Source organism: Catharus ustulatus, chromosome 1 (genome assembly GCF_009819885.2).
Source record: "Catharus ustulatus isolate bCatUst1 chromosome 1, bCatUst1.pri.v2, whole genome shotgun sequence".
Lineage (NCBI taxonomy): Eukaryota > Metazoa > Chordata > Aves > Passeriformes > Turdidae > Catharus > Catharus ustulatus.
In genome coordinates this window covers 163974452-163996791 of record NC_046221.1, presented here as the reverse complement: position 1 = coordinate 163996791, position 22340 = coordinate 163974452, and the positions used below count along the sequence as shown (strand labels likewise).

Below are 22340 nucleotides of genomic sequence, written 5' to 3'. Positions count from 1 at the left end.
ATAATCCCAATCCCAAATCCCAATCTCAATCCCAATTTTGCTGATCCCAATCCACAATCCCAATTTTAATGATCCCAATCCCAAACCCAACCTCAATCCCAATGCCCCAAACCCCAATTCCAATCCCAAATCCCAGTCCCAATCTCAAACCCCAATCCCAATCCCAATCCCAATTTTACCGATCCCAATCCCAATCCCAATCCCAACCCCACCTGTCCCTCCCTGCTCTGCCCCCATCCCTGCAGCAGGATCCCAAATCCCAAACCCCAATCCCAATCCCAATCCCAAATCCCAAATCCCAATCCACAATCCCACCTGTCCCTCCCTGCTCTGCCCCCATCCCTGCAGCAGGATCCCAAATCCCAATCCCAAATCCCAATCCCAATCCCAATCCAAATCCCAATCCCAACCCCACCTGCCCCTCCCTGCTCTGGCCCCATCCCTGCAGCAGGATCCCAAATCCCAATCCCAATCCCAATCCCAATCCCAATCCCAATCCCAATCCCAATCCCAGCCCCACCTGTCCCTCCCTGCTCTTTCTCCATCGCTGCAGCAGGATCCCAAACCCCAATCCCAATCCCAAACCCCAATCCCAATCCCAATTTTATTGACCCCAATCCCAATCCCAATTTTACTGATCCCAAACCCCAATCCCAAACCTCAATCCCAATCCTCAATCCCAAACCCCAATCCCAATCCCAATTCCAATTTTATTGACCCCAATCCCAATCCCAATCCCAACTTCAATTTTATTGATCCCAATCCCGAATCCTAATCCCAATCCCCAATCCCCAATCCCAATCCCAAAACCCAATCCCAATCCAAATGTCCCAATCCCAATGGCCCAATCTCAATCCAAATCCCAATCCCAATCCCAATCCCCAATCCCAATCCCCAATCCCAATCCCCAATCCCAATTTTACTGATCCAAATCCCCAATCCCAATCCCAACTCAGATCCCAATACCTAATCCAAACCGAAATCCCAATCCCAATCCACAATCCCAATCCCAATCCAAATTTTACTGATCCCACTCCCAACCCCAATCCCAATCCCAAATCCCAATCCCAGCCCCACCTGTCCCTCCCTGCTCTGCCCCCATCCCTGCAGCAGGATCCCAAAACTAATCCCAATCCCAAATCCCAAATCCCAATCCCAGTCCCCAATCCCAATCCCATTCCCAATCCCAATCCCCAATCCCACCCCCAATCCCAATTTTATTGACCCCTATCCCAAATCCCAATCCCAATTCTAATCCCAGTCCCCAAATCCCAATCCCCAATCCCAACTTCAATTTTATTGATCCCAATCCCAATCCCAAATCCTAATCCCAATCCCTAATCTCCAATCACAAACCCCAATCCCAATCCAAATGTCCCAATCCCAATGGTCCAATCCCCAATCCAAATCCCAATCCCAATCCCCAATCCCAATCCCAAACCCCAATCCCAATCCCAATGTCCCAATCCCAATGGCCCAATCTCAATCCAATTCCCAATCCCAATCCCAATCCCCAATCCCAATCCCAATCCCCAATCCCAATCCCAATCCCAAACCCCAATCCCCAATCCCAATTTTACTGATCCAAATCCCCAATCCCAATCCCAACTCAGATCCCAATACCTAATCCAAACCGAAATCCCAATCCCAATCCCAATCCACAATCCCAATCCCAATCCAAATTTTATTGACCCAAATCCCAATCCCAATCCCAATTTTATTGACCCAAATCCCAGCCCCACCTGTCCCTCCCTGCTCTGCCCCCATCCCTGCAGCAGAATCCCAAATCCCAATCCCAATCCCAATCCCAATCCCAATCCCAACCCCAATCCCAGCCCCACCTGTCCCTCCCTGCTCTGCCCCCATCCCTGCAGCAGGATCTCGAAGGCCGCCCCCATTTCCGGCGCGAAGGCGTCCCTGCGGATCGTGGGGTCGGGGGCCTGATCCCGCCCCGCCAGGTACTCCTGGATGCTCTCACTGAAACGCTGCAGGGCTGGGAAAAAATAAAAAAAAATTAGAAAATTTATAGGAATATTTTAGGAATTTTTTAGGATATTTTTTTGGAATTTTTAGGAACTTTATTGTGATTTTTGGGGAATTTTTTGGGATTTTTTGAGGATTTTTAGGGATTTTTTTATCAATTATTCTCCTAATTTTTATATTCAATTCTCAATTTCAAAAAAAATTTTTGGGAGGGTTTTGTGGAATTTTTAAAGATTCTTCTGGAATTTTTTTTTTTTTTAATTTTTAAAAATTATTTTTTCTGGATTTTTAACAATTTTTTTGAATTTGGGAGGATTTTTGTGGATTTGGTGCCTGATCCCGCCCTGCCAGGTACTCCTGGATGCTCTCACTGAAACGCTGCAGGGCTGGGGAAAAATAAAAAAAAATTTGGAATTTTTTAGGAATTTTTTAGGATTTTTTTCTTAATTTTTAGGGACTGTTTTGAGATTTTTTTGTGATTTCTTTGGGAATTTTTGGGTATTTTTGGGGATTTTTTAATCAATTTTTTTTGTTTTTTAAATTTTAAAATTTATTTCTAAATTTTTTTTAAAAATCGGGATTTTGGGAATTTTTTTTTTTATTTTTAGAAACTTTTTTGTGATTTTTTTCTTTATTTCCAGGAATTATTTCATGATTTTTAAAAATTTTTTATTCCCATTTATGGAATTTTTTGTTAAGGTTTTGGGGTCTTTCAGAATTTTTCAAAATTTTTTGAATTGTTTGGGATTCTTTTGGAATTTTGGGGTTTTTTTTGGGAAATTTCTGGGAATTTTTTGGGATTCATTTGGGAATTTTTCAGCTTTTTTGCGGAATTTTTTTTATTTTGGGGGGATTTTTTTAGAATATTTTTGGAATTTTTTTGGACTTTTTGGAGGTTTTATTGGGATTTTTTTAAATATTTTTGGATTTTTAAAAATTTTTTTGGATTTTTTGGGGACTTTTTTGGTTTTTAATTTTTTTTTTATTTTTGGGGATTTTTTGCAGAATTTTGGGGGGATTTTTTGGGGATTTTTTTTTAATTTTCTTTTTTACTTTTTTTTATTTTTTGGGGAATTTTTGCAGATTTTTGGGGGCATATTTGAGGGATTTTTATTTATTTATTCATTCATTTATTTATTTATTTTAAATTTTACTTTTTAGAGGACTTTTAATTTTTTTTTGCTGAATTTTCGTAGCTTTTGGAATCTTTGGGAATTTTTTTCTAATTTTTTGTGATTTTTCCCTCCGAACTTTTTTATTTTTGGGGGAAATTTTTGGAAATCTTTTCCCACCCCATAATTCCCAAATTTTGCTTTTTGCAGAGGTTTTTTTTGGGGAATTTTTACCGTAGCAGAACGTGCATTTCATGGAATCTGTGCGGACCATTCCCAGCATGGGCAGCAGAGTTCCCAAGATGGAATTCAGGAATGGAACCATCCCAAAAACTTGAGGGGAAAAAAAAATGAGGAAAAGAATCATGGACACCAAATCCCTGATGGAAAAAAAATTCCTGATGGAATTCCAACCCTAATCCCAAAATTTCAGCCCCAAAATCCAAAATTTCACCCCCAAATCAAGGAAAAAATCCTCAAATTTAAAGTAGAAATTCCAAAATTCCAGCCCCAGATCTCAAATTCAGCCTCAAATCCCAAACCCAGCCCCAGCCCCAAATCCCAAAATCCCCAAATCTAAAAATTCCAGCCCCAAACCTCAAATCCCAAATCCAGCCCCAGCCCCAAATCCCAAATCCCAGAATTCCCAATTCCAAAAATTCCAGGCCTAATCCCAAACCCAGTCCTAAATCCCAAAATCCCAGCCCCAATCCCAATTTCAGCCCCAGCCCCAAATTCAGTCCAAACATTAAATCCCAAATTCAGCCTCAACTCTAAAATCCAGGCCCAAATCCCAAAATTCCAGTCCCAAATCCTAAAAGCAGCCCTAAATCCCAAATCCAGCCCCTATCCCAAATCCAAACCAAATCCTGCCCCAAATCCCAAAATTCCAGTCCCAATTCCCAGCCCCAAATCCAGTCCCAATCCCAAATCAAGCCCCAAACCCCAAAATTTCCCCACAATTTTCCATAATCCCCCAGAATTTCCCATAATTCCCCACAATTTCCCACAGAACACCCCAGAATTCTCCAGAATTTCCCATAATCCCCACAATTTCCCATAACTCCCCACAATTTCCCACAGAATCTCCCAGAATTCTCCAGAATCCCCCAGAATTTCCCACAGAATTCCCCACAATTTCCCATAATTCCCCACAATTTCCCACAGAATCCCCCAGAAATCCCCATAATTTCCTGATTTTTCCTGCAGATTTCCCAGAATCCCCCACAATTTCCCAGAATTCTCCACAATTTCCCACAGAATCCCCCAGAATTCTCCAGAATTTCCCAAAATTCCCCACAATTTCCCATAATTCCCCACAGAATCCCCCAGAATTCTCCAGAATTCCCCAGAATTTCCTGATTTTTCCTGCAGATTTCCCATAATACCCCACAATTTCCCATAATTCCCCACAATTTTCCGTAATTCCCCACAATTTCCCACAGAATCCCCCAGAACTCTCCAAAATCCCCCAGAATTTCCCATAATTCCCCACAATTACCCACAGAATCCCCCAGAATTCTCCAGAATCCCCCAGAATTTCCCACAATCCCCCACAATTTCCCATAATTTCCCACAATTTCCCGTAATCCCCCAGAATTTCCCAGAATTCCCCAAAATTTCCCATAATTCCCCACAATTTCCCACAGAATCCCCCAGAATTCTCCAGAATTCCCCAGAATCTCCCAGAATTCCCCACAATTTCCCATAATCCCCCACAATTTCCCACAGAATCCCCCAGAATTTCCCACAGAATTCCCCACAATTTCCCACAGAATCCCCCAGAATTTCCCACAGAATTCCCCACAATTTCCCACAGAATTCTCCAGAATCCCCCAGAATTTCCCAGAATTCCCCACAGAATCCCCCAGAATTCTCCAGAAATTCCCAGAATTCCCCAGAATTTTGTGATTTTTCCTGCAGATTTCCCAGAATCCCCCATAATTCCCCACAATTTCCCAAAATTCCCCACAATTTCCCATAATTCCCCACAGAATTCCCCAGAACTCTCCAGAATCCCCCACAATTTCCCACAATTCCACACAATTTCCCACAGAATTTCCCACGATTTCCCATAATCCCCCAGAACTCCCCACAATTCCCCACAATTTCCCACAGAATTCCCCAGAATTCTCCAGAATTCCCCAGAATTTTGTGATTTTTCCTGCGGATTTCCCAGAATCCCCCAGAATTTCCCAGAATTTCCCAGAATCCCCCACAATCCCCCAGAATTCCCCACAATTTCCCACAGAATCCCCCAGAATTCCACAGAATTTCCCAGAATTCCCCACAGAATCCCCCAGAATTCTCCAGAAATTCCCAGAATTCCCCAGAATTTTGTGATTTTTCCTGCAGATTTCCCAGAATCCCCCATAATTCCCCACAATTTCCCAAAATTCCCCACAATTTCCCATAATTCCCCACAGAATTCCCCAGAACTCTCCAGAATCCCCCACAATTTCCCACAATTCCACACAATTTCCCATAATCCCCCACAATTTCCCACAGAATCCCCCAGAATTTCCCATAATCCCCCACAATTTCCCACAGAATCCCCCAGAATTCTCCAGAATTCCCCAGAATTTCCCATAATGCCCCTCAATTTCCCATAATCCCCCAGAATTTCCCATAATTCCCCATAATTTCCCACAGAAGTCCCCAGAATTTTGTGATTTTTCCTACAGATTTCCCGTAATCCCCCAGAATTTCCCTTAATTCCCCACAATTTCCCATAACTCCCCACAATTTCCCACAGAATCCCCCAGAATTCTCCAGAATCCCACAGAATTTCCCATAATCCCCCCCAATTTCCCATAATTTCCCATAACTCCCCACTATTTCCCACAGAATTCCCCAGAATTTCCCACAGAATTCCCCACAATTTCCCATAATTCCCCACAATTTCCCATAATCCTCCAGAATTCCCCATAATTCCCCACAATTTCCCACAATTCCCCACAATTTCCCATAATCCCCCACAATTTCCCACAGAATCCCCCAGAATTCTCCAGAATCCCACAGAATTTCCCATAATCCCCCCCAATTTCCCATAATTTCCCATAACTCCCCACTATTTCCCACAGAATTCCCCAGAATTTCCCACAGAATTCCCCACAATTTCCCATAATTCCCCACAATTTCCCATAATCCTCCAGAATTCCCCATAATTCCCCACAATTTCCCACAATTCCCCACAATTTCCCATAATCCCCCACAATTTCCCACAGAATTCCCCAGAATTCTCCAGAATTCCCCAGAATTTTGTGATTTTTCCTGCACATTTCCCAGAATCCTCCCCAATTTCCCATAATTCCCCCCAATTTCCCAGAATTCCCCACAATTTCCCACAGAATTCCCCACAATTTTGTGATTTTTCCTGTGGATTTCCCAGAATCCCCCAGAATTTCCCAGAATCCCCCACAATTTCCCATAACTCCCCACAATTTCCCACAGAATCCCCCAGAATTTCCCACAGAATTCCCCACAATTTCCCATAATTCCCCAGAATTTCCCACAGAATTCCCCAGAACTTTCCAGAATCCCCCACAATTTCCCACAATTCCCCACAAGAATCCCCACAGAATCCTCCATAATCCCCCAGAATTCCGCCATTTTTCCCTGCAGATTTCCCAGAATCCCCCGCTCTTCCCCTCACAGATTTCCCGCCATTTTGCCCAGATTTTTTTCCAGAACATTCCGGAATTTTCCCCTCACTCACCGTTGGCCAGGGCCAGGTTTCCAAAGGTCCTGAGCACGCAGGGATGGGGCAGAATTCCCGGCTGGAATTTCCCCAGCACTTCTTCCATCACTTTGTTCAGGAATCGTTTCCCGATTTCCACCAGGACGTCGCTGGCGGCCTCCTGCCATTCCTGGATGGGCTCCTGGGAATTCCGGAAATTTTGGGAATTCCATCCCAAATTTTGAGAAGTTTTAAAAATTTTTGGGGTGGATTTTTTGGGAGGGAATTTATGGATTTTTGGGAATTTTTTTAGAATTTTGTGTGAAATTTTTGATGGATTTTGAGGAATTTTTCAGGACTTTTCCAGGAATTTTGGGGAATTTTGGGGGGAATTTTGAGGGAATTTTTTGGGAATTTTGAGGGAATTTTCGTGGAATTTTTTGGCAAATTTTCACAGAATTTTCCAAGGATTTTGTGGGAATTTTTAAAAATTTATTTTCAAGGAATTCTGGGAAATTTGGACAATTTAGGGGGATTTGGGGACATTTTAGGAAATTTTAGAAAATTTTGGGGAATTTTTGGGAATTTTTAGAACATTTTGAGAAAATTTGGAAAATTTTAGGGAATTTTTAGAAAATTTTGGGAAATTTTGGGGGAATTTTTTTGAAATTTTGGGAAATTTTGGGGGAATTTTTAGGAAATGTTGAAAAGTTTGGGGGAGTTTTGTGAAATTTTGGGAAGTTTTAGGATTTTTTTGGATTTTCTTGGACATTTTGGGGAAGTTTTAGGGATTTTTTAGAAGTTTTGGGATATTTTAGAGAATTTTTAAGATTTTTTTAAAATTTTGAGGCATTTTAGAGAATTTTTGGAATTTTTGGAAGTTTTGGAGAATTTTGAGATGTTTTTGTAAGTTTTGAGAACTTGGGGCATTTTTGTGACATTTTTGTGAATTTGGGGAATTTTTTTGTCAATTTTTAATCAATTTTTTACTGATTTTTGCTAAATTTTTTGCTAATATTTCTTTTTTAATTTTCTGAGATTTTTAGTGAATTTTTTGTCAAATTTCTGTCAAATTTCTGTCAAATTTTTGTCAATATTTTGTTAATTTTTTGTCAATTTTTACTGATTTTTGCCAAGCTTTTTGCTAAATTTTTTTAAATTCTGTGAATTTTTTTGTAATTTTTTTGTCAATTTTTTACTGATTTTTGCCAAAATTTTGCTATTTGTTAAAATACAATTTGTGATTTTTTTGTGATTTTTGGGTCAATTATTTGTCAATTTTTTACTGATTATTGCCAATTTTTTTGCTAATATTTATTTTTAAATTTTTCAAGATTTTTAGTTAAGTTTTTGTCAAATTTCTCTCAAATTTTTTGTCATTTTTTATAATTTTTTGGTCAACTTTTTACTGATTTTTGCCAAATTTTTTGCTATTTTTAAAAATATATTTTGTAAATTTTTTGTAAATCTTTTGTAAATTTTTTGTCAATTTTTTGTCAATTTTTTTGCTATTTCTTAAAATATAAATTATGAAATTTTTGTCCATTTTTTGTCAATATTTTGTTAATTTTTTGTCAATTTTTACTGATTTTTGCCAAATTTTTTGCTATTTCTTAAAATACAATTTGTTAATGTTTTGTCAATTTTTTACCAATTGTTTGTCAATTTTTTACCAATTTTTGCCAATTTTCTTGCTGTTTTTTAAAATACAATTTGTCAGTTTTTTGTCAATATTTTGTTACTTTTTTGTCAATTTTTACTGATTTTTGCCAAGCTTTTTGCTAATTTTTTTTAAATTCTGTGAATTTTTTTGTAATTTTTTTGTCAATTTTTTACTGATTCTTGCCAAAATTTTGCTATTTGTTAAAATACAATTTGTGATTTTTTTGTGATTTTTGGGTCAATTATTTGTCAATTTTTTACTGATTATTGCCAATTTTTTTGCTAATATTTATTTTTAAATTTTTCAAGATTTTTAGTTAAGTTTTGTCAAATTTCTCTCAAATTTTTTGTCATTTTTTATAATTTTTTGGTCAACTTTATACTGATTTTTGCCAAGCTTTTTGCTAATTTTTTTTAATTTTGTGAATTTTTCATCAATTTTTTTGTCGAATTCTTACTGATTTTTGCCAAATTTTTTGCTATTTTTTAAAATACAATTTGTCAATTTTTTGTCAATTTTTTGTCAATTTTTAACCAATTTTTGCCAAAATTTTTGCTATTTCTTAAAATATAATTTGTGAATTTTTGTCAATTTTTTGTCATTTTTTTACCTATTTTTTGTCAATATTTTGTTAATTTTTTGTCAATTTTTACTGATTTTTGCCAATTTTCTTGCTATTTTTAAAAATATTTGTCAATTTTTTGTCAATTTTTTGTCAATTTTTTTGTTATTTCTTAAAATACAAATTATGAAATTTTTGTCCATTTTTTGTCAATATTTTGTTAATTTTTTGTCAATTTTTACTGATTTTTGCCAAATTTTTTGCTATTTCTTAAAATACAATTTGTTAATGTTCTGTCAATTTTTTACCAATTTTTTGTCAATTTTTTACTGATTTTTGCCAATTTTTTTGCTATTTTTAAATATATAATTTGTGATTTTTTGTCAATTTTTTGCCAATTTTTTTGCTATTTCTTAAAATATAAATTATGAAATTTTTGTCCATATTTTGTCAATATTTTGTTAATTTTTTGTCAATTTTTACTGATTTTTGCCAAGCTTTTTGCTAGTTTTTTTTTAATTTTGTGAATTTTTCATCAATTTTTTTGTCAAATTCTTACTGATTTTTGCCAATTTTTTTGCTATTTTTTAAAATACAATTTGTAAATTTTTTGTCAATTTTTTGTCAATTTTTACTGATTTTTGCCAAATTTTTGCTATTTCTTAAAATACAATTTGTGAATTTTTTGTCAATTTTTTGTCAATATTTTGTGAACTTTTCATCAATTTTTTTACTGATTTTTGCCCTTTTTTTCCTATTTTTAAAAACATAATTAGTGAAATTTTTTTGAATTTTTTTGTGAATTTTTTGTGAATTTTTAATCAATTTTTTGTCAATTTTTTGTCAATTTTTTGTTAATTTCTGCCCATTTTTTTTCCAACAATTTTAAATTTATTTTACGATTTTTTCCCTAATTTCTCATGGAATAATTTTTTTTTTGGTTGGAATTTTGGGGGATTTACCTTGGATTTGGTCATTTCCTGCGCCGCCAACGCCACCACGGCGCCGGCCGCGGCTTTGCCGAGCTCCGGGAGGTGATTCCGGATCACGGATTCCATGGAGCGCAGGATCAGCGCCCGGAACGGGAACGGCAGCTGGGGAGAAAAATTTGGGAATTTGGGATTTGGGAATTCAGGATTTGGGAATTTGGGAACTTGGGAATTTGGGAATTTTGGAATTTGGGATTTGGGATTTTGGAATTTTGGGAATTTGGGATTTGGGGATTTGGGACTTGAGGATTTTGGGAATTTGGGAATTTGGGATTTGGGAATTCAGGATTTAGGAATTTGGGATTTGGGAATTTGGGATTTGGGGATTTTGGGAATCTGGGATTTGGGATTTTGGATTTGGGGATTTGGGATTTGGGAATTTGGGATTTTGGATCCCGGATTCCATGGAGCGCAGGATCAGCGCCCGGAACGGGAACGGCAGCTGGGGGAAAAAATTTGGGAATTTGGAATTGGGGAATTGGGGAATTTGAGATTTGGGATTTGGGGATTTGGGAATTTGGAAATTTGTAAAATTGGGATTTGGGAATTCACGATTTGGGAATTTGGGATTTTGGGAATTTGGAATTTGGGATATGGAGATTAGGGGATTTGGAGAATTGGGGATTTTGGGAATCTGGGATTTGGGATTTTGGGATTTGGGGATTTGGGATTTGGGATTTTGGGGATTTGGGAATTGGGGATTTTGGGAATTGGGGGATTTGGGGATTTTGGGATTCTGGATTCCATGGAGCACAGGATCAGCGCCCGGAACGGGAACGGCAGCTGGGGGAAAAGATTGGGAATTTGGGATTTGGGAATTCAGGATTTGGGATTTGGGAATTGGGGATTTTGGGAATTGGGAGATTTGGGGATTTTCGGAATCTGGGATTTGGGATTTGGGATTTTGGGGATTTGGGGATTTGGGAATTGGGGATTTTGGGAATCTGGGATTTGGGATTTTGGGATTTGGGGATTTGGGATTTGGGAATTTGGGATTCCGGATCACGGATTCCATGGAGCGCAGGATCAGCGCCCGGAACGGGAATGGCAGCTGGGGGAAAAAATTTGGGAATTCAGGATTTGGGAATTTGGGGGATTTGGGAATTTGGGATTTGGGAATTCAGGATTTAGGAATTTGGGATTTGGGAATTTGGGATTTTGGGGATTTGGGATTTGGGAATTCAGGATTTGGGATTTGGGATTTGGGAATTGGGATTTTGGGGATTTGGGATTTGGGGATTTGGGAATTGGGGGATTTGGGGATTTTGGGATTTGGGGATTTGGGAATTCAGGATTTGGGATTTGGGGATTTGGGAATTTGGAGAATTGGGGATTTTGGGAATCTGGGATTTGGGATTTTGGGATTTGGGGATTTGGGATTTGGGAATTTGGGATTCTGGATCCCAGATTCCATGGAGCGCAGGATCAGCGCCTGGAACAGGAACGGCAGCTGGGGGAAAAAATTTGGGGAATTTGGGATTTGGGAATTCAGGATTTGGGAATTAGGGATTTGGGAATTGGGAATTTGGGATTTGGGAATTTGGAAATTTGAGAAATTGGGATTTGGGAAGTCACGATTTGGGAATTTGGGATTTTGGGAATTTGGAATTTGGGATATGGAGATTTGGGGATTTGGAGAATTGGGGATTTTGGGAATCTGGGATTTGGGATTTTGGGATTTGAGAATTTGGGGATTTTTGGAATTGGGGATTTTGGGAATTGGGGAATTTGGGATTTTGGGATTTGGGGATTTGGGATTTGGGAATTTGGGATTCTGGGTCCCGGATTCCATGGAGCGCAGGATCAGCGCCCGGAACGGGAACGGTAGCTGGGGGAAAAAATTGAGAATTTGGGATTTGGGAATTCAGGATTTGGGAATTCAGGATTTGGGAATATGGGATTTGGGATTTTGGGGAATTGAGGAATTTGGGATTTTGGGATTTGGGAATTTGGGATTTGGGGATTTGGGACTTGAGGATTTTGGGAATTTGGGAATTTGGGATTTGGGAATTCAGGATTTAGGAATTTGGGATTTGGGAATTTGGGGATTTTGGGATTTGGGAATTTGGGATTTGGGAATTGGGATTTTGGGGATTTGGGATTTGGGGATTTGGGAATTGGGGATTTTGGGAATTGGAGATTTGGGAATTTGGGATTCTGGATCCCGGATTCCATGGAGCGCAGGATCAGCGCCTGGAACAAGAATGGCAGCTGGGGTAAAAAATTTGGGAATTTGGGATTTGGGATTTTGGAATTTTGGGAATTTGGGATTTGGGGATTTGGGACTTGAGGATTTTGGGAATTTGGGATTTGGGAATTCAGGATTTAGGAATTTGGGATTTGGGAATTTGGGATTTGGGGATTTTGGGAATCTGGGATTTGGGATTTTGGATTTGGGGATTTGGGATTTGGGAATTTGGGATTCTGGGTCCCGGATTCCATGGAGCGCAGGATCAGTGCCCGGAATGGGAACGGCAGCTGGGGGAAAAAATTTGGGGAATTTGGGATTTGGGAATTGAAGGATTTGGGAATTTGGAATTTGGGAATTGGAGGATTTAGGAATTTGGGATTTGGGGATTTGGGATTTGGGAATTCAGGATTTAGGAATTCGGGATTTGGGGATTTGGGATTTAGGAATTTGGGAATTCGGGATTTGGGATTTGGGAATTGGGATTTTGGGGATTTGGGGATTTGGGGGTTTTGGGAATTGGGGGATTTGGGGATTTTGGGATTTGGGATTCTGGATCCTGGTTTCCATGGAGCGCAGGATCAGCGCCCGGAACGGGAACGGCAGCTGGGGGAAAAAGTTTGGGAATTTGGGATTTGGGAATTCAGGATTTGGGATTTGGGAATTTGGGATTTGGGAATTTGGGATTTTGGGAATTAGGGAATTTGGGGATTTGGGATTTTTGGGATTTGGGGATTTTGGGAATTGGGGAATTTGGGAATTGGGGGATTTGGGGATTTTGGGATTTGGGATTCTGGATTCCATGGAGCGCAGGATCAGCGCCCGGAACGGGAACGGCAGCTGGGGGAAAAAATTTGGGAATTTGGGAATTTGGGATTTGGGATTTGAGGATTTTGGGATTTGGGAATTTGGGAATTTGGGATTTGGGAATTTGGAAATTTGGAAATTTGAGAAATTGGGATTTGGGAAGTCATGATTTGGGAATTTGGGATTTTGGGAATTCGGAATTTGGGATTTGGAGATTTGGGGATTTGGAGAATTGGGGATTTTGGGAATCTGGGATTTGGGATTTTGGGATTTGGGAATTTGGGGATTTTTGGAATTGGGGATTTTGGGGATTGGGGAATTTGGGATTTTGGGAATCTGGGATTTGGGATTTTGGGATTTGGGAATTTGGGGATTTTTGGAATTGGGGATTTTGGGAATTGGGGAATTTGGGATTTTGGGATTTGGGGATTTGGGATTTGGCAATTTGGGATTCTGGGTCCCGGATTCCATGGAGCGCAGGATCAGTGCCCGGAATGGGAATGGCAGCTGGGGGAAAAAATTTGGGGAATTTGGGATTTGGGAATTTGGGAATTTGGGGACTTGGGAATTTGGGATTTTGGGAATTAGGGAATTTGGGATTTGGGATTTTGGGGATTTGGGGATTGGGATTTTGGGATTTGGGAATTTGGGATTTGGGAATTTGGGATTTGGGAATTTGGGATTTAGGAATTTGGGATTTGGGGATTTGGGAATTGGGGATTTTGGGAATTGGGGAATTTGGGATTTGGGAATTTGGAGTTTAGGAATTTGGGAATTTGGGATGGGAATAATGGGAATAATGGGAATAATGGGAATGATGGGAATGATGGGAATGGAAAAATGGGAAAAAATTGGGGGAAAATGGGAAAACAGGAAAATTGGAATTCTGGGAAATGTGGGAATTTTAAGGATGGGAATGGGACTAGGGATAGGAAAAATGGGGAAAATGGGAATGAGAAAAACGGGAAAGGGAATTTGGGAATGGGAAAGGAAAATTGGGAATGAAAATGGGGAAAATGGGAATTCAGCGAAATCTGGGAATTGTGGGAATGGGAATAGGGATGGAAAACTGGGAATGAGAATGGGAAATGGGAAATTCTGGGAATTCTGGGAATTCCTGGAATTCCAGGAAAAATCCCAGCTCCAAACCCTTCCCAAATTTTGGGAATTCCCAAAATTCCGGGGAAAATCCCAGCTCTAAACCCTTCCCAAACTCTGGGAATTCCAAACCCTTCCAGAACTTTGGGAATTCCTGGAATTCCAGGAAAAATCTCAACTCCAACCCCTTCCCAAATTCCAGGAATTACCAAAATTCCAGGGAAAATCCCACACTCAACTCTTCCCAAATTTTGGGAATTCCCAAAATTCCTGAGAAAATCCCACACCCAACTCTTCCCAAATTTTGGGAATTCCCAAAATTCCCAGGAAAATCCCAGCTCCAAACCTTTCCCAAATTTCAGGAATTCCCAAAACTCCTGAGAAAATCCCACACCCAACTCGTCCCAAATTTTGGGAATTCCCAAAATTCCCTGGAAAACCTCAACTCCAAACCCTTCCCAAATTCTGGGAATTCTCAGCAAAATTCCAGCTCTAATCCCTTCCCAAACTCTGGGAATTCCAAACCCTTCCAGAACTTTGGGAATTCCTGGAATTCCTGGGAAAATCCCAGCTCCAAACTCTTCCCAAACTCCAGGAATTCCCAAAATTCCTGAGAAAATCCCACACCCAACTCGTCCCAAATTTTGGGAATTCCCAAAATTCCAGGAAAATTCCAGCTCCACATCCTTCCAGAACTTTGGGAATTCCTGGAATTCCCGACCTTGTCGTGCTGCCTCAGGTATTCCCCGCAGCATTCCAGGATTTCCTCGGGGTCGGCGTCTCCGAGGGCGCACAGGGAATTCCGGATTTGCTCCTGGACCTCGGGATCTTTATCCGTGGTCGCGTCCATCAACGTCGTTGCCAACCCTGGAATTTTCCAGAATTCCCAAGATTTCAACTCTGGGAATTTTCTGGAATTTTTAAGATTTTTTTTCCCAATTTTTTATTTTTTTTTTTCCCCAGCGCTGTCCGTTTTTGTATTTTTAAAGGTAAAAAAATTTGGATTTTTCCACTCAAAGTCTTCCAGAATTCAGGAAATTTCTTCAAAATTTCCTTAAAATTTCCCTCAAAATTTCCCTCCATATTTCCTTCAAAATTCCCCACAAAAAATTCTCTCAAAATTCCCTCAACATTCCTAAAATTCCCTTAAAATTCCCAGAAAAATCCAAAAAAAATTCCCTCAAAATTCCCTTAACATTCCCAAAATTCCCTTAAAATTCCCGGAAAAAGAAAAAAAATTTCCTGAAAATTCCCTTAACATTCCCAAAATTCCCTTAAAATTCACAGAAAAATAAAAAAAATTCCTGAAAATTTCCTTAACATTTCCAAAATTCCGTTAAAATTCCCGGAAAAATCCCAAAAAAAATTCCTGAAAATTCCCTTAACATTTCCAAAGTTCTCTTAAAATTCCCGGAAAAATCCTCCAAAAAAATTCCTGAAAATTCCCTTAACATTCCCAAAATTTCCTTAAAATTCACAGAAAAATAAAAAAAAAAATTCCCTCAAAATTCCCTTAACATTCCTAAAATTCCCTTAAAATTCCCTAAGAATTCCTGGAAAAATTAAAAAAAAAATTCCCTCAAAATTCCCTTAACATTTCCAAAATTCCCTTGAAATTCCTTAATTTCCCTCAAAATTCCATTAAAAATTCCCTTTAAATTCCTCTAAAGTTACAAAAAAATTTCTTTAAAATTCCCTTAAAACTCCCTCAAAATTCCCCCCAAAATTTCCTTAAAATTCCCTTTAAAATTCCCTTTAAATTCTCTCATAATTCACCCCAAATTTCCTCAAAATTCCCTCAAAATTCCTTAAAATTCCTTTAAAAATCCCCCACAGTTCCATTAAAAATTTCATTTAAAATTCCCTTTAAATTAAAAAAATTCCCTCAAATTTCCCTTAAAATTCCCACAAAATTTCTTGAAAACTCCCTTAAAATTCACTCAAAATTTCCTCAAAATTCCCTTACAAGACCCTCAAAATCCCCTTAAAATTCCAGATAAATTCCCACAAAATTTATTTAAAATTCCCACAAAATTCTCACAAAATTCCCTCAAAAATCCAATTCCTGTGGGAAAATCAGGCTGGAAAATTGGGGGAAAAAATTATTAAAATTCTCTCAAAATTCCCTAAAAATTCCCACAAAATTTCTTTAAAATTCCCACAAAATTTCTTTAAAATTTCCTCAAATTTCTCTTAAAATTCCCTTTAAATTCCCTCAAAAATCCAATTCCTGTGGGAAAATCAGGCTGGAAAATTGGGGGGAAAATGGGAAAAAAATCCTTAAAATTCTCTCTAAATTCCCTCAAAATTTATTTAAAATTCCCTCAAAATTCACTTAAAATTCCCTTTAAATTCCCTAAAATTTCCCCAAAATTATCTTAAAATTTCATTTAAATTCCCTAAAAATCCAATTCCTGTGGGAAAATCAGGCTTGAAAATTGGGGAAAAAATGAAAAACAAAACTTCCTTAAAATCCCCTCCAAATTCCCATTTTTTGTGGCAAAACCAGGCTGGAAATTTCGGGAAAATTCCAGAATTCCCATTTTTGTGTGAAAATTGGGCTGGAAATTTGGGGAAAAAATGAAAAAATAAATTCCTTAAAATTCTCTCTAAATTCCCTCAAAATTCTCTCAAAATTCCCACAAAATTTCTTTAACATTCCCTTAAAATTCCATAAAAATTCCCACAAAAATTCTTCAAAATTCCCAAAAAATTCCCCTAAAATTGCCTCAAAAATCCCTTTAAATTCTCACAAAATTCCCATTCCTGTGGGAAAATTAGGTTGGAAAATTGGGGGAAAAAGAAAAAAAAAATCCTTAAAATTCCCACAAAATTTCTTTAAAATTCCCTCAAAATTCTCTTAAAATTCTATTTAAATTCCCTAAAAATCCAATTCCTGTGGGAAAATCAGGCTGGAAAATTGGGGAAAAAATGAAAAAAAAATCCTTTAAATTCTCTCTAAATTCCCTCAAAATTTCTTCAAAATTCCCTCAAAATTTCTTTAAAATTTCCTCAAAATTCTCTTAAAATTCCCTTTAAATTCCCTAAAATTTCCCTCAAAATTCTCTTACAATTCCCACAAAATTTCTTTAAAATTCCCACAAAATTCTCTCAAAATTCTTTTAAAATTCCCTTTAAATTCCCTCAAAAATCCAATTCCTGTGGGAAAATCAGGCTGGAAAATTGGGGGAAAAAAAGAAAAAAAATCCTTTAAATTCTCTCAAAATTCCCTAAAAATTCCCACAAAATTTCTTTAAAATTCCCACAAAATTCCCTCAAAATTCTCTTAAAATTCCTACAAAATTTCTTTAACATTCCCTTAAAATTCCATAAAAATTCCCACAAAAATTCCTCAAAACTCCCAAAAAAATACCTTAAAATTGCCTCAAAATTCCCTTTAAATTCCCTCAAAAATCCAATTCCTGTGGGAAAATCAGGCTGGAAAATTGGGGAAAAAAATGAAGAAAATTCTTAAAATTCTCTCAAAATTTCTTTAAAATTCCCTCAAAATTTCTTTAAAATTCCCTCAAAATTTCTTTAAAATTTCCTCAAAATTCTCTTAAAATTCCCTTTAAATTCCCTAAAATTTCCCTCAAAATTCCCACAAAATTTCTTTAAAATTCTCACAAAATTCTCTCAAAATTCTCTTAAAATTCCCTTTAAATTCCCTCAAAAATCCAATTCCTGTGGGAAAATCAGGCTGGAAAATTGGGGAAAAAATGAAAAAAAATCCTTTAAATCCCCTCAAAATTCCCTAAAAATTCCCACAAAATTCCTTTAAAATTCCCTCAAAATTCCCTTTAAAATTCCCTTTAAATTCTCTCAAAAATCCAATTCCTGTGGGAAAATCAGGCTGGAAAATTGGGGGAAAAAAATTCTTAAAATTCTCTCAAAATTCCCTAAAAATTCCCACAAAATTTCTTTAAAATTCCCACAAAATTTCTTTAAAATTTCCTCAAATTTCTCTTAAAATTCCCTTTAAATTTCCTCAAAAATCCAATTCCTGTGGGAAAATCAGGCTGGAAAATTGGGGAAAAAAATTCCTTAAAATTCTCTCTAAATTCCCTCTAAATTCCCTCAAAATTCTCTTAAAATTCCCTCAAAATTTCTTTAAAATTCCCTCAAAATTCTCTTAAAATTCCCTTTAAATTCCCTCAAAAATCCAATTCCTGTGGGAAAATCAGGCTTGAAAATTGGGGAAAAAATGAAAAACAAAACTTCCTTAAAATCCCCTCCAAATTCCCATTTTTTGTGGCAAAACCAGGCTGGAAATTTCGGGAAAATTCCAGAATTCCCATTTTTGTGTGAAAATTGGGCTGGAAATTTGGGAGAAAAAAAATCTTTAAAATTCTTTCAAAATTCCCTCAAAATTCTCTTAAAATTTCCACAAAATTTCTTTAAAATTCCCTTAAAATTCCATAAAAATTCCCACAAAAATTCCTCAAAACTCCCAAAAAAATTCCTTAAAATTGCCTCAAAAATCCCTTTAAATTCTCACAAAATTCCCGTTCCTGTGGGAAAATTAGGTTGGAAAATTGGGGAAAAAAGAAAAAAAAATCCTTAAAATTCCCACAAAATTTCTTTAAAATTTCCTCAAATTTCTCTTAAAATTCCCTTTAAGTTCCCTCAAAAATCCAATTCCTGTGGGAAAATCAGGCTGGAAAATTGGGGGAAAAAAAGAAAAAAATTCTTAAAATTCTCTCAAAATTCCCTAAAAATTCCCACAAAATTTCTTTAAAATTCCCATAAAATTTCTTTAAAATTCCCACAAAATTTCTTTAAAATTCCCAAAAAATTCTCTTAAAATTCCCTTTAAATTCCCTAAAATTTCCCTCAAAATTCTCTGAAAATTCCCACAAAATTTCTTTAAAATTTCCTCAAAATTCCCTTTAAATTCCCTCAAAAATCCAATTCCTGTGGGAAAATCAGGCTGTAAAATTGGAAAAAAAATGAAAAAAAAACTTCCTTAAAATCCCCTCCAAATTCCCATTTTTTGTGGCAAAACCACACTGGAAATTTGGGAAAATTCAAAAATTCCCATTTTTGTGGGAAAACTGGGCTGGATATTTGGGAGAAAAAAAAATTTAAAAATTCTTTCAAAATTCCCTCAAAATTCTCTTAAAATTCCTACAAAATTTCTTTAAAATTCCCTCAAAATTCCATAAAAATTCCCACAAAAATTCTTCAAAATTCCCAAAAAAATCCCTTAAAATTGCCTCAAAATTCCCTTTAAATTCCCTCAAAAATCCAATTCCTGTGGGAAAATCAGGCTGGAAAATTGGGGAAAAAAATGAAGAAAATTCTTAAAATTCTCTCAAAATTTCTTTAAAATTCCCTCAAAATTTCTTTAAAATTTCCTCAAAATTCTCTTAAAATTCCCAAAAAATTTCTTTAAAATTCCCACAAAATTCCCACAAAATTCTCTTAAAATTCCCTTTAAATTCCCTCAAAAATCCAATTCCTGTGGGAAAATCAGGCTGGAAAATTGGGGAAAAATGGGAAAAAAATTTCCTTAAAATTCTTTCAACATTCTCTCAAAATTCCCTCAAAAATCTCTCAAAATTAAAAAAAAAAATTTATTTTAAATTCCCACAAAATTATCCTAAAATTCCATTTAAGTTCCCTCAAAAATCCAATTCCTGTGGGAAAATCAGGCTGGAAAATTGGGGAAAAAATGAAAAAAAATCCTTAAAATTCTCTCAAAATTCCCTCAAAATTTCTTTAAAATTCCCTCAAAGTTCTCTTAATATTCCCTTTAAATTCCCTAAAATTTCCCTCAAAATTCTCTCAAAATTCCCACAAAATTTCTTTAACATTCCCTTAAAATTCCATAAAAATTCCCACAAAAATTCCTCAAAACTCCCAAAAAAATTCCTTAAAATTGCCTCAAAATTCCCTTTAAATTCCCTCAAAAATCCAATTCCTGTGGGAAAATCAGGCTGGAAAATTGGGGAAAAAATGAAAAAAAATCCTTTAAATTCTCTCAAAATTCCCTCAAAATTTCTTTAAAATTCCCACAAAATTTCTTTAAAATTCCCTCAAAGTTCTCTTAATATTCCCTTTAAATTCCCTAAAATTTCCCTCAAAATTATCTCAAAATTCCCACAAAATTTCTTTAAAATTCCCTCAAAATTCTCTTAAAATTCCCACAAAATTCCCTCAAAAATCCAATTCCTGTGGGAAAATCAGGCTGGAAAATTGGGGAAAAAATGAAAAAATATCCTTAAAATTCTCTCTAAATTCCCTCAAAATTTCTTCAAAAGTCCCTCAAAATTCTCTTAAAATTCCCTCAAAATTCACTTAAAATTCCCTTTAAATTCCCTAAAATTTCCCTCAAAATTCTATTAAAATTCCCACAAAATTTCTTTAAAATTCCCTCAAAATTCTCTTAAAATTCTATTTAAATTCCCTAAAAATCCAATTCCTGTGGGAAAATCAGGCTGGAAAATTAGGAAAAAATTTTTTAAAAAAAACTTCCTTAAAATCCCCTCAAAATTCCCATTATTTTGTGGCAAAACCAGGCTGGAAATGTGAGGAAAATTCCAGAATTTTGCCCCTACTCACGCCGGATGCGGGATTCCATCATGCTCCGCGTCTCCAGTTTTCCCGGGAAGGGCTGGAGCCCAAAATTCTCTGGAGAAGAAATTCCCTGGAATTCTGGAATTCTCTGGAATGTTGGAATTCTCTGGAATTCCAGGAGGGGGATGGGGCTGATTCAGGTGGGAAATAAATGGGAATCTTTTATTCCACTGGGAATTAATTGGGAATTCTCTGATCCCACTGGGAATTAAATGGGAATTCTCTGATCCTACTGGGAATTTATTGGGAATTCTGTGATCCCACTGGGAATTCTCTGATCCCAGTGGGAATTTATTGGGAATTCTCTGATCCCACTAGGAATTCTCTGATCCTACTGGGAATTAAAAAGGATTCTCTAATCCAGGTGGGAATTAACTGGGAATCCTCTGATCACACTGGGAATTAAATGGGAATCTCTGATCCCACTGGGAATTTAATGGGAATTCTCTGATCCCAGTGGGAATTTACTGGGAATCTCTGATCCCACTGGGAATTAAATGGGAATTCTCTGATCCCACTGGGAATTAAATGGGAATCTCTGATCCCACCGGGAATTAAATGGGAATTCTCTGATCCCACTGGGAATTAAATGGGAATTCTCTGCTCCAGGTGGGAATTAATTGGGAATTCTCTGATCCCACCAGGAATTAACTGGGAATTCTCTGATCCTACTGGGAATTAAAAAGGATTCTCTAATCCAGGTGAGAATAAACTGGGAATCTCTGATCCCAGTGGGAATTTATTGGGAATTCTCTGATCCCAGTGGGAATTAACTGGGAACTCTCTGATCCCAATGGCAATTAATTGGGAATCCTCTGCTCCCAGTGGGAATTCTCTGATCCTACTGGGAATTCTCTGATCCTACTGGGAATTAAATGGGAATTCTCTGATCCCAATGGGAATTAACTGGGAATTCTCTGATCCCAATGGGAATTAAATGGGAAGATCTAATCCTGGTAGGAATTAATTGGGAATTCTCAGATCCCACTGGGAATTAAATGGGAATTCTCTGATCCTACTGGGAATTCTCTGATCCTACTGGGAATTAACTGGGAATAATCTGATTCACTGGGAATTAATTGGGAATTCTCTGCTCCCAGTGGGAATTTATTTGGAATTCTCTGATCCCACTTGGAATTCTCTAATCCCACTGGGAATTAAATGGGAATTCTCTGATCCCACTAGGAATTAACTGGGAAGATCCAATCCTGGTGGGAATTAACTGGGAATTCTCTGCTCCAGGTGGGAATTAATTGGGAATTCTCTGATCCTACTGGGAATTAAAAAGGAATCTCTAATCCTGGTGGGAATTGATTGGGAATTCTCTGCTCCAGGTGGGAATTAAATGGGAATTCTCTGATCCTACTGGGAATTCAATGGGAATTCTCTGTTCCCAGTGGAAATTTATTGGAAATTCTCTGATCCCAGTGGGAATTCTCTGATCCCACTGGGAAATAAATGGGAATTCTCTGATCCCAGTGGGAATTTATTGGGAATTCTCTGATCCCAATGGGAATTAAATGGGAATCCTCTGATCCTGGTGGGAATTAAATGGGAATTCTCTGCTCCCACCAGGAATGAACTGGGAATTCTCTGCTCCAGCTGGGGTTCAGACCAGAGCTCCCAGTCCTGGTGGGAATGGGGAGGGAGCCCCGGTTCCAGCCGGGAATTCCAGCAGAA

At 37.3% G+C, this 22340-nt stretch overlaps 1 protein-coding gene across 1 annotated transcript in view; it reads right to left on the bottom strand.

Annotated features, from left to right (window-relative positions):
- The window catches only part of MROH1 (maestro heat like repeat family member 1), a 122919-nt gene extending 101851 nt beyond the window's left edge, over positions 1 to 21068 (bottom strand). The window contains exons 1-6 of the mRNA XM_033071687.2: positions 20646 to 21068; positions 14803 to 14948; positions 9962 to 10093; positions 6814 to 6976; positions 3330 to 3428; positions 1842 to 1993 (exon numbers count right to left, since the gene is read on the bottom strand). Coding sequence (XP_032927578.1) covers positions 1842 to 1993; positions 3330 to 3428; positions 6814 to 6976; positions 9962 to 10093; positions 14803 to 14948; positions 20646 to 20667 — 714 coding nt within the window. The 5' untranslated portion in view covers positions 20668 to 21068. The remainder of the gene's footprint in view (positions 1 to 1841; positions 1994 to 3329; positions 3429 to 6813; positions 6977 to 9961; positions 10094 to 14802; positions 14949 to 20645) is intronic.
- Positions 21069 to 22340: the final 1272 nt, after the last annotated feature.